The 13,427-nt window shown below is 34.8% G+C and overlaps 1 protein-coding gene across 1 annotated transcript in view; it reads right to left on the reverse strand.

Moving 5' to 3' along the window:
- Nucleotides 1–3,945: 3,945 nt before the first annotated feature.
- Nucleotides 3,946–13,427, reverse strand: part of GRM8 (glutamate metabotropic receptor 8) — a 751,450-nt gene continuing 741,968 nt past the window's right edge. The window contains exons 10-11 of the mRNA XM_059711703.1: nucleotides 11,777–12,023; nucleotides 3,946–4,474 (exon numbers count right to left, since the gene is read on the reverse strand). Of these exons, the coding sequence (XP_059567686.1) occupies nucleotides 4,425–4,474; nucleotides 11,777–12,023 (297 nt within the window). The 3' untranslated portion in view covers nucleotides 3,946–4,424. The remainder of the gene's footprint in view (nucleotides 4,475–11,776; nucleotides 12,024–13,427) is intronic.

The raw sequence follows: 13,427 nt of genomic DNA on the forward strand, positions 1-13,427 counted from the left end.
GGCTTTTATATATATAGAGACTAGAGGCCTGATGCATGAAGATTCATGCAAGAGCAGGCCTTCCTTCTCACAGTTGCTGGCACCAGCTTCCCTCTGGCACCCGGACCTGGGCTGCTTTGCTCCGGCCACTGCTGCCACCCACCTGGTTCCCTGTCAGATTGTTGGTCATTACAGCATTACGGCGTTATGGCCACAGGCCTTTTATAATATAGATTATACTATAAGACACCAAATTAGTTTTATATGTATCCTTAGTATAAATCATATACTAAGTTTAACATCTTACCGATTCCCTCATTAGTTAATGACTTGAACAAAATCCTTAACTTGTTCATTTTACCTCTGTACGAGTTATATTTTTAACTATAAAAGTATAGTTTAACAGTGTAATACTTTTTGCTAACATTCAAACAGCATCCTTTATTCTAGTGAACTTCCCTAATGGGACTAACTTCATTGGTAAATGATCTCTCTTTTGCTTATTTTAAAAACTGAAATATTTCACCGATCATTTGTCTTTCCTGTTTTCTATAAACATATCACCCATACATCCAAATTATGATATGGTCAATTCTTGTATGTTCATACGTCCCAATCGATGCTGGCTATCTTGATGTTGTAACAAGTTATTTGTCCTATTTAGTTTTCCTGAAGCTACTGAATTAAGCAGTAGGCAATTAGAAAAAATGTATTTAATAGTTAAAATTTTTTTTTCTAAACTTATCACTCTGAAAGCAGATATAGAAGTCAAAAATGTATGAAACTTTACATTGATAATACACTGAGTTCAACATAAGAGAAAAATATTCTGACTGTCCTAGCAAAGAGTTAAATTAAATGAAATAATGGTACCCAAAAGCATTAACATCATTAAAGGTTATGCTACAAAAAACTTAAAAAAAATGGAAATAGAACAATTATACAAGCTTTGCTACTATGTCTAGAATATGGTACTTTCCAGGAGTGACAGTTGGCAAGGTTCTGAATATTCATAGATATAATTCCTTCTTCAGGAGACCATTTCTTCTAGTTAGGGTCAATTTTTTTCTTTATTACTCATATCCTCATCAAAGAGAAACCATAATAAAAGCAAAATGAATTATATCTGAAGATTATTATATATGATTAGAGTATTCTACAATTTGTTATTATTTCTTAATTATCCTTTCATGCAAGCTCACTGTTATTTTTAGCAATTTTATTCTAAAAGATGGATGGAAATACTGGCATTAAAAGAAATTAAATAGATGAAATGAGAAAAGTTGGTAAGGTTGCATAATAGAGTTTAGGAATACCATTATTTTTCACTTTCTACTTAATAAATATCAGTGCTGACTAATATAATTTAGAAAATTGTTAATATTTTTCTATGCCATCATTGGTAAATAATAGAGAAAACAGAGGTAAAAGGAAAGAAAATATAAATAACACAAACTTCCCTTCCCAGTGAGAGTTCCTGTAATATGATATTTAATTCAAATAAAAAATGTAAAATCCCGTTCATCTGACATGCCACATTGGTTTGGTAATTTTTTTTATAAATACTAAAAATTAAGGTAGCAATTCAGTTCCGGTTCATGTTCCAATGGGTCATCCCTCAAGTTTAAATTTATGAGTGTTTTTTTCTTAACAAGAAAATTGGTTGGTGACAGATCAACCAGCATTGCTTTAGACACCTTTAAATATTAACTAGTATATGCTAAAAACTTTTAAAAATTGAGATCAGATTTGGCCCAAGGTCACACTAATATATCGCTCATCTTCTACTAGTGACATTTGTTGAATATTACCTTGGGCTACATTTTTAGCATTTCCTCTGGCATGCTGAGATTAGATGTGACATTTCTTGGCCATAATAAAACACAAGGTCAATTCTAAAAAATATAATACTATATTTTCCATGCAATTTTTATTTGCTTATCTAGAGTACACAGGCAGTCTATTTTAAAGTATGGGATTTAGGAACCACTACTAGCACATGCTAAATCCATCTTCTTACAGGATGCCTCCCCACATTGTCACAGCCTATATGACCACCCCTGGAGCCCAGAGCAAAATTCCTGAGAAAGTAACCACAGTGGAGGTCAGAATTCTCCAGCTCCTACAGTAAGAGGCTGAGGGAGTTTATCCTCCCACTGCCTGGGGAGGATTATAGTTACATCAAAGAGAAAGTTTCCCACTGATATAATGTTATAAAGGATGATTGGCATATGTAAATCCACCACAACTATTATTCAACTCGATTATAAGTAAAATAAGATTTTGAAGAACACAAAACAGGAATCAACTATTTATAAAAGTACTTAGGAAAAAACAACTCATTGGTGAGTTTGTAATAGGAAGAACAATTTTGAAATGCCATGAGTTATGCTCAATATTTTATTTTTTTCCTAAAACCTTAAAAGAAAAAAAAACAACAACCCACCTTTGGCCTGGGAGCCAGCTTTACTCTCATAATCACCCTGTTACCTCCCCTTACCCTGATTAGAGTCAATTAGTAAATGAAAACATGAAAATATACTTGAATTTTGCTCTCTGAAAAACTATGCAAGACTTGTAAAATTCAAGCATTTTCTCAACCAAACATGTATACATTACACTTACTAGTTAAAATTAAGATAAAAATCTTAAAAACCACTAATAATCTCCAATGCAAAGAACGATTACAATTACTTCATGGTACGGCTATTGGTTCTGAGCTACAATGGCACAATAAAATATGCTAAACGTGCAATTATGTTTATTTTCTTTTAAGCTCTTATCTAAAAAGGCACACCTACAGGTGAGCTTAGGATCCTGATTATAGGGTTTATTAACCAGTAATTTGGATTACTGAAAATTTTAAAATAATGCCCTTATTCCTTGATTTAAATATTATCTACAAACAACAAATACCGTTAGAAGAAATTCAACAAAAGGCCCCAAAGCCTTGTCTGCTGATTTCTGTCTGTGTAGGCATCTAGGAAGTGTTACTGTATTGTGAAGGAGTCTGTACTGTGCTACTTCAACTCTCTATTAAATAAAGTGAATGTCGATATCTGGGTTGAAGCTACAGAGCACTTACAGCTCTTTATATCTATAAGGAGAGCAATGAGCCATCCAACCTAACTCAGTGGAGAGAACATTTACTAACAAAATGATTGTAGAGACCCATTGACTTGATGGATTTCTGGGATTGTGTAGAATAGAGGAGCCCTCTATGAAAATGGGAACAGATTTGAAAGCCTTTAACAGGCTCCTTTATCCATCCTAGCATGGTTTATTAGCATGACACACGCTCCCAGTACTCTCTCTCTCTCTTTAATGACACTGCTCTATGAACCAATGAATGTTTTCATTTGGAAAATAAGAAAGCACTGACATATTATCTGAACTATGGTTTCTGTAGTGATGCCAAGAGATTAAATATGCTAATTCTGTGCTTTGAGGAATGTACTGGGTAAGGCCCATTACTTCACCGATTTCAGTGGGTACTGGGCCCAGGTGAGAAAAGATTAATAATACATACCTTGGAATACTTCATGAAGCAAAAGTTCTGACTTAGAAAACAGAAAATTTCAGTGACACTGTGATCTACTTTAAAATGGTGATTTTCATAACACATTTCATCATTTGTTAATTTTGAAACCTGAAGCAATTCCCCTCAAGCTATTGCTTGATTCTTCATAAAAGAAACAATTATTATGAAAAATGACCACATAAATCTTGATATATCCACAAAATCTTCCACAAATAATTCTCTTTCGTGTAGGAATAAAAGGCAGTCTTCCTCATATACACATGAGTGAACAAAAACACATTCTTCACAAAAAACCATATTTCCTTGGGCTTAGGTAGGTGACAGCCGAAGTGCCAACTGGAGTTTTCCCTGGCTTTAAAACTGCAACGAAACAACTCTCAACATTTGCAAAACATTCCTTTATTATTAGAAATAAATTATTTGTATAAAAAATTGCATGCGTCAACCATTGCATTTATTTTTAGCACAGCCCAGGGCTTCAATCCATCAGCCATTACAAGAAACGGATTCATTGTCTTATACAAGTGAACAATGTGGCACAGGAACAGGAGTTCTCACAATCACAGAAAAATACTTACAGAGTAACATCAGACATGGTTTATTTCAACAGCATTTTTTTTTTCACAAGCTAACATTAGTTTTCCGTTTGTGATTTATTTTTAACTGCTCATGAGTAAGCAATACTTTAGCTTGAGACTTCATTGGTTGGATTGTCTAAAATGGGTTTCTTCACTCTCTGTTGTTGATATTTTGGGCTCATGGCTACTTTTTGTTCCTCACAAGATTGACTATTGATTTGATTGACTGTAGTCCAAAGAGATCTCCAGGAGTGAGTCTTGGTGGTGTCATGTTCGTTGTTTGAGATCACATACCAGATTTCTTCATATTGTGTCATTTCCCTGTTTCAGATTGAATGATCGCTGTAGCTGATATATGTTGTCTTGGTAGAGGAAGCTGTTAAGATAAATTAAGACAAATTAATAGTATATAATAATAAATTATTATTATAAAATGTTTTTAAAATTCAAACTCCATAATGACTATTGTTGGAATATTCAATTTGTACTATGTGACTTATTATTTTTAAACCATGTAGGAGGAAATCAATGATTATAGGAATAAAAATGCTGCAGCAATTTTAATCTCTAAAACAACTAGCCTCACTTATGGTATAGGTATTTAGCAGAAAATTAAAAATGTAACAGTTCTGCTCTTTAATAAACTTGGGTAAAACTTAATTTGTATGTGTATTTTGATTAATAAAGATTTGCAATATGAAAAATGAAATAACAGATAAATTATCTATCCTGTAATATGAAAAAAAACATTACAGTCTCAGTGAAATTTTTTGAGTCTGCTTTGATGACCAAAAAGGGTTACTAATTATAATTAGTTGTACTCTGAAAATGAATATATCTTCCATTTTAAAATAATGCTTTTAGACTCTAAAAAGAAACATAGTAAAATATCAAGTACATAGAATATTTATAAGTATTGAAGTAAATATGTGTATTGCCAATACATATTTATGATCTGCTTTCCTCCAATGGATACAAATGGAGATGTTTAAAAAATAAATAGACTCAAAGAAGGAAATTAATATTTAATTATATTAGTACCAACTTACTATAAAGTAAAACTCATTATTGCAAGACTTTTACAAATATATGAATAAGAAAATATTCTAAGTCCAATTTGTACTCATGCTTACATTTCCAGAGAATCTAAATCCAAAGAATTCCTTTGGGTTTTTGAAAGATGTGATGGAATAAATAAATCTCTGTTCTAAAATTCAATTGTGATGTCCTATTTTTCTATGGAATTCTGGAATGAATAATCTGAAGAAGAAATATATGGAAAGAATGCAAAATGTGTATGTGTTTCACTACATAGATCCAATTCAGGATGAAACAGATTTTTAAAGAATAATTTAGTGTTATATGGAGGCTAAATGGATAACAAAACAAGACTCTTCCTTACATATGCTGTCTACAAGAGACTCACTTCAGATCAAAAGATACACACATATTGAAAGTAAAGGGTTAGAAAAGATATTTCTTGAAAATGGAAATGAAAAAACAAAAGCTGACAAAATGGACTTTAAAACAAATGCTATGTAATAGACAAAGAAAGGCCCAACAATTCCACTTGTGGGTATGTATTCAAAATTGAAAGACGTATACATCTATATGCTCATTGCAGCATTATTTACAATAGCAAAGATAGAGAAGTGATCTAAGTGTCCATCAGTAGATGAATAGATAAATAAGAGGTGATACATGAATATATATATATGACACAGCCCTAAAAAAGAATGTAATCTTGGCATCTGTAATAACATGGGTGGATCGCGAGGGTATTGTGCTGAGTAAAATAACTTAGAAGAAGACAGTGCCATATGATTTAACTCACATATGGAATCTAAAGAACAAAATAAACAAACAAGCAGGAAAGAAACAGACTCATAGATACAGAGAACATTTTGATAGTTGCCAAATGGAAAGGGGTTGAGTGGATGGGAGAAAAAAGTGAAGGGATTAAGAAATGCAAATTGGTAGTTACAGAATAGTCACAGGGATGTAAAGCCCAGCATAGAGAGGATAGTCAATAATCTATAATAATAAAAACACCACATGCTAATTAGACCAGACGTCCTTTCAAATGACCTTCTGGACGAAGCCAGGGCTGCGAGGGAAGCTCAGGTCCCAGGTGCCAGAGTGAAGCTGGTGCCAGCAGCCAGGGAAAGGATGGCCTACTCTTGCACGAATTTCATGCAATAGGCCTCTAGTATTATAATAACTATATGGTGTCAGATGGGTATTAGATTTATTAGGATAAGCACTTAGTAAGTTATGTAATGTCTAATCACTGGGCAGTACACCTGACACTAATATTATATGATATGCCAACTGAATAAAAAATAAAAAAATATATTTAAAGTAAAAAAAATGAATGATTTAGTTTTTGAACATTGAATAAGGAAGTTGTAAAGCTCTTCCTCTTAAATAATTGGCAATCGGGCTCATTCCATTTTAGTGGACATCACTCTGGTGATTGACCAGATAAACTCTTCCTAGAGCCTGAGATCATGCCAAGTTCATCATCACTAAGATTAGCATAGATAGCCCAAAGAAGTGCTAATATTTTTGCTATGTTTAATATCATTGAATATTATGAGCTTCGTGCCAAAAATAGGTGACATATCTGCTTATCTTATCTATATTGTTCCAGGTGATTTTTGTGGCACAGTGGAAAGGAAGTAGATTTTAGACGTGGTTTTAAATTATATTGTTTCTTGCACAATAAGTAAAAAAAGTTCACTGGTCCTCAGTTTCATCACTGGTCAAAAACATTAAAAACTGTGTGTGTTTTTTGTGAGTATGGAAGCAGATTTGTGAGTATGGAAGCAGAAATAGGTTTGTGGAGGACCAGCTGGTGTCTTAAGGACTGAATACAGAATCCTATTCTACTTATCTTTCCAAGTGAAACATAATAATTTTTATGCTTGTTTGCTTTATTATTTTAATTTCTAATTTATATAATGCTTTCAGATGCCTCTAAATTTCTTAAAAGAAAATAAAATCTTCAACTATGTTTTTGAAGGCCTTTCATAAAACTTTGTAGGCAAGATAAAGAAAAATTGTCATAAGAGTTAGAAAATAACCCTTAAAAAGGTTGTTCAATTGCATGCCTTACTCAATATATTCAGCAGTAACTAAAAAAATATATAGAATATCAAATTCATGGGTAGCTAGAAAGAAAAATTATGGTTGAAATATAAGAACAATTCCCAGAAAGGTCTTGGGGAAGATGATATTTAGATGTTTAATTCAACATAAAATGATTTAGATTAGACCATCTTTAAGGATCATTCCAACTTAAAGCCCATAGCTAAAGATCCATACACCATTTTTTGAACTCCTAGAAGTGATCTCCAGGGGAAAAGATGATAGATAGAATTCTATTGAGAATTGAGACTATAATTTGCAAAGGGAAAGCAATCTTAAATTTTCTAATGTTTAGAAAAGGGAGTCCAGGGCTCTGACAACCAATGACTTAGTCAACATGAAATCAGTGATAAGCACAAAGCTTTCAAATGGCAAGGAACTTTATCCCAGAAGTATTACAAAGTGAAATTGATCAAAGATGTACAGATGAGTTAATAGAGAGAATTTTTACAGAGGTAATGAATATGCTTATGTGAAAAAAAATAGTTGTAGAGTACAGCAATAATGAATTTCCTGTGCACACCACACTGCGCTCATAAGCTAGAGAAAGCAGATCTACCTTTAGCAGTCGCTGTTTTCATGAATTATGCATGAACATAGCTTAAGGAATATCATGTGACAGTCTTCGTTAGTTGGATACAGTTGATAAAATTCATATATATCAACTTTGTTTCTAACTCCCTTCCCAAGCTTTTAGGAAACAACAGGACCCCTTTTGTTTGGCATGTAGGATTCTGCAAATTTAGTAACACGGACCTGATGGTCTCCTTTCCAGCCTCACATTACTTATATTTTTTCTGCATAGTGAAGCTTTAAAACCTTAAATATGTGACCAGAATTCCTGGCATTAACAAGTCATCATTAAGATGACGTTTCTACAGATAATGGACTGGTAGAGCTGCTCCATGGCCACGAAGGAAAAAACAAGATTGCATGCATATCATAAATCCACAGCTAATTTGTCAGAAAAAAAATCCCAAGAATAGAACCATAGTCATAATCATCAAAATCCTCAACATGTTTATAAAAAGAAAGAGGGTTGCTCAAACAACAGTTTTTGAATTTTATGTCTTCTCTTTTTTATTAACCACACACCAATCTATATTTTCATGGCAATAATGATATGTTTACCTTTAGATGGTGATTTATAGTTTACAAAACACTGTCATGAATGTCACTGTCACTTCACTGTGGTGATTTATCAAAAGTCTGGTAGCAGAAAGTATGAGAATGCAGCAATACGGATGCTGTATCAGTGCATTAATCAGCCCTGGATTTATTGAGAATAGACTCCACCCATTTCAAGAGGAGGTGTTTCAGTCTGAAGAGGGATGGTACTAGTTAAATGGCAAAGGCCTTTCCAGTACTTAATTACACTTCTAAAGACATAAGACATACTTTTAGAAGACATATTGCATTTACGTATTCATGTTATTGAGACTTTTAGAGGGTTTGTGATTTTAGAAGACTTTTGACCCCATTAAAACTACTGGTACATATAGTAAAGATAACAGGGACACAGGGGTTCACAATATTAGTCATGTAAGTGAACAAAGGTTACCTGGAGTGGGACTGTGCAAGGATGTGTGAATGTGCAAACTTTGGGCACAACTTATTCAAACCCACTACTCCTATAAAAGATGGATACACTCTGCCCTAATCTGTTTGGCTCAGTGGATGGAGTATCGGCCTGAGGACTGCAGACTGAAAGGTCTCAGGTTTGAGACCTTGATTGTGGGCACATCCCCAGTAGGAGGTGTGCAGGAGGCAGCTGATTGATGTTTCTAACTCTCTATCCCTCTCCCTTCCTCTCTGTAAAAAATCAATAAAATATATTTAAAAAATTGGAGGGGGGGGACTCTCTCCCCCTCCCCACGTGGGAGTCTGTGCTTGTTTCTCAATAAATTTCCATCTTTTCCTATAAAAAAAAAAAGATGGATACACTCAAATCTCCAAAGTATAATTTAACCTTCATTTAGGTAGTAATTGACTTGATCTTGATTCACCCTTTAAACTTTCTTTATATTCTAAACCTGAGTATCAACTCCTCAAGAATATTATAGGCTTACCTTCTATACACATCCCACAATTGCGTTCTTTCTTATTTCAGAGAAAACAGGGAACTGCACACATGTTATATAATTTCTGTTGATAATTTCATCATCAACAGAAAAAAATGGAAGGAAAAGAAAATGTATGAGACTTATGTCTATACTATGGGATTAGTCTTTAGCAATACTCAGAATTTTCCTCTTCAAGAAACCCACTTCCTTTTTGAAAGGTTGGGGAAAGCTAATGTTTGTTTTTTTCTCACTAGCGTCCAGAGATGAGTCTGAGATCACTGGCTTTTATTTCACTGTATCTTTGGTTGTTCCTATTTGCAACCATATCATATAAAGCTTTCTGGATTAAGACTAAAAAACAAGCCCAATTATAGATTGTAGTGAGAAGTGTCAGTGTTCAAAATGTATCATTGGCTAACAGCAGTTTTCTGGCATTCTATGATAGGTTTTAACTTCCTGCCCTGATGCTTTCAAGGCAGAAAACACAGATAAAATTCTGCCCTCAAATCACAAATATTATACTCTGATTGCGTTGAGAGTAGCTATAGGACATCTTTGGCTAAGAGACCAAATAGGCCCATTATTAGTAAATTGCTTACCTATAATCAGTGATGATTGTAATAATGTTTTATCATAACCCATCCTTGTCATGTCTTTTCTTGCAGTTTCTCAAGGTTGCATATTTGCAGAAAGGTGAATATGTGGTGAGTGTCTGTAGATTTATTAAAAAGTTTATTTCTCTACAAGTGACTACATTTGGTATTAGTGGAGGTAATCTTCACTAGATGTGGCTAATAATTCCAAGAAGTCTGATAGTAATTGAAGCCAATAAGTTTAATTAATCAATACTTATCTTCTAAGGATATTTCTGCATATGGGGCATTTAGAGTATACAATCTTTATCTGGAAATATTGATGTTTATAAATCTAGTCAAGACTAGAAGTTGTTATAATAATTAAGTCAGATAAAATCAATCTTAAGCCCTAACCGGTTTGGCTCAGTGGATAGAGCATCGGCCTGCGGACTGAAGGGTCCCAGGTTCGATTCCAGTCAGGGCATGTACCTTGGTTGCAGGCACATCCCCAGTAGTGGTTGTACAGGAGGCAGCTCATCGATGTTTCTCTCTCATTGATGTTTCTAACTCTCTATCCCTCTCCCTTCCTCCTGTAAAAAATCAAATAAAAATATATTTTAAAAAAATCAACTCTTAATCTTCCCTGAATTTCATGTCAGAAGTACAGAGAATAGGGGAGACAGCCTGCTGGAGGAGTCGGAGAGGAAGACGGTAATTTTGCACAGGATTTTAGCCTGAATTATTAAATATACATGTTGTTTCCCAAAAGACAGGAAGCCACTCTAATTCAAATGCCTTAGCTTTTATTTATTTTTTATCTATCCACAGAACTAGTACTGTGATGTTGGTTACTTTTGTTTGTTAGTTTTAACTATACTCAGCTTTCTGGTATTTTTATAATACAAATCTTCAATCTATTTGCTACTCTTCCATAGATACCAAGAAGAACTGCATAGATCAGTTAAACTCTCCTGGATTACCTTGGTACAAGTGTATTACTATCGTGTGCTTCTTTAGGGCTGGACTGTGGAAGGTAGATGAGGAAGGGAAAACCTCAGTGGTGGTTGTAGAAAAGATTCTATTTTCAGGGTCATGAGGCTTTCAGGCGAGAGCTCTAATTATCTTAATTTATTCAAGGAGGAAAGTCAAAGGAAGCCAAAGAAGGGGACCACTTGGGGGAAACAAGTATTAACTATCATTTAACCTCACATGTCTGTTAACCAGCTTTCATATTTCCCCAAATATCCAAATGACACTTGTTTGTGTGAGATCTTTGATAGTATGTCCCATAAATATTAGGCAGCTATTAATTCTATAAAGAGCAACCCATAATGAACTAACAAAGATTAAAGATTTGTTCCTAATTATTAAGATAATTAAAAATATATATATATATTATTGATTTTTACAGAGAGGAAGGGAGAGGGATAGATAGTTAAAAACACTGATCAGCTGCCTCCTGCACACCTCCTACTGGGGATGTGCCCACAACCCAGGTACATGCCCTTGACCGGAATCGAACCTGGGACCTTTCAGTCCGCAGGCCAACGCTCTATCCACTGAGCCAAACTGGTTAGGGCTAAAAGATAATTTTTATATTTAGAAGATAGTCCCAAGATCAGTAATGCCTCCAAAAAGAGACCTGAGTGTCACCCGCTGAAAAGAGACCATGTGTGCACGTGTATGCTCTTCAGAAGAGCCAGAAACCTTGAAGCCATTTGGTTAGAACCAAATGGGTCTCACAGCCATGATGGTCTCATGGTGTGCAAGTACTGTCATACCCCTGGAGCCATGTGGCACAGCCCCCAAGACTAGTAGAAGAATGTTCAACGTACATCTATTAGGAAGTGCTCCCGCTCTTGACCATCGGAAAGTCTACGGATGACTTACTGTTGGTTTCAAGACTCTCACAGAGTTCATTTTTCACCTCGCCATTGGGTCTACCATTTCCTTTTTGGATCAGTTTGCTTTGCATGGTGGCCGCCGTCACCACAGCCTTGAAGCTCCTTTTGCGTTTTTGAACGTTCTGCTCTGGATGGAAAATTATAATATAAACCTTGGGCATATAGAGCATGCCCAGAGACACCGAAGCACTTAAGCTCATGGAGACAGTAAGTGTTGTTGTTTGGATGTACATCTGAAGGGAGGAAAAAAAAGATTAATGTTGGTAAACCTGATCGAAGATAAAGCAAATAACATCATCGTTTTCTGAAATTATTCCAGCTTTTCTGCGAAACTTGAATGAGAAGGGACTTATGGAAATTGCCCTTAATTAGAGTCAAGCATTTCTTTATCCCATCGGCACATGTGGGTAAAGTTGTATTGTTTAGGAATTCCAATTGTTAAAACAAACAGACAACATATCTAGGATCCTCATTAATATCTGTTCACTCCAATAATACCTCTGAAAATGTAAAGTCGTCAAATTATATCTGGCAAGCCCAGGACCCAAACTAATCATGTCCTTTTAAATAAAGGATCTAAAGACATCAACTTTGGGTGGTAAAGATGGGTGGAGGTGGAAGAAGGCATAGAGGGGATAAAAGGTGATGGGGGAAAATAACTAAATACACTGTATTAATATTTTGAAATAAATAAATAAAACATTCAACCTCAAGGGTAAATACCTGAACCAGCCTCAGGATTGCCTTGTCCTAGGGGAAACAGTTTCTCATAACAGACCCAAACCATGAGGAGAACTTCAGACACTAGAATGGAGACTGTCCCTGTTTGTGAAATCCTACCACCAGGTTACTGAGTTTGCTGTTTAATTTATCTACCATTAAGGCTGTCTTTTTGCACAAGACCACATCGTGAGCATGTGAAGACCCTCCAACAGGTGATAGAAAATATGATTTGTTTCAAAGTTCTCTTCCTCCAGGAAGTCATCAATGATAAATCTTATTGTAATGATGATGTTTTTTTTTTAAATTTTACTCTTAATGCCTAATACAATGAAAAATGAAAACAATGGAGTACTTCACTAATGTGTATCGATGTGATTATAATCATTTATATGAACTTTGCAGTAAATTATATGAAATGTACAACTAGAATATAAACTGTTAGAGCCAGTAATTTATATTTTTTCTTATATACATTGAAGAAACTATCCAAGACTCTAGACAAGTAATAACTCAGAAGCTTCTCATTTTTTGGTATGTGAATATCTTCAAGAAGATATGATTTATACTCGATTTGATTTACACAAGTGTACAGAAAATCCTTCCCATAATATTCCACTCTGTCAAACGAACACCAGTAATGGCTACAACACATGGCCGATGACATTTCAAGTCAGTAGTACAATGCGTAGCCTCAGTTGAGCTCATGCATACCTGCCTAATAGAGACATGATCCCAAAGCATCTGTCAGCAAAGCCACAAATTACTACATGGCATGACCTCATACTAACTGCCAATAAATGAAACCCGCATTCAATTTGAAAGAACTAAGGCCTTCCCCCATGGAGACCACGCCTTCCCTGCCTGAGTGAGCTCCTGAGCTCCACAGAATGGACAAGTCCCTGTCCATCTCCTTC

The sequence above is a fragment of the Myotis daubentonii genome, chromosome 10 (assembly GCF_963259705.1).
Source record: "Myotis daubentonii chromosome 10, mMyoDau2.1, whole genome shotgun sequence".
Classification (NCBI taxonomy): domain Eukaryota; kingdom Metazoa; phylum Chordata; class Mammalia; order Chiroptera; family Vespertilionidae; genus Myotis; species Myotis daubentonii.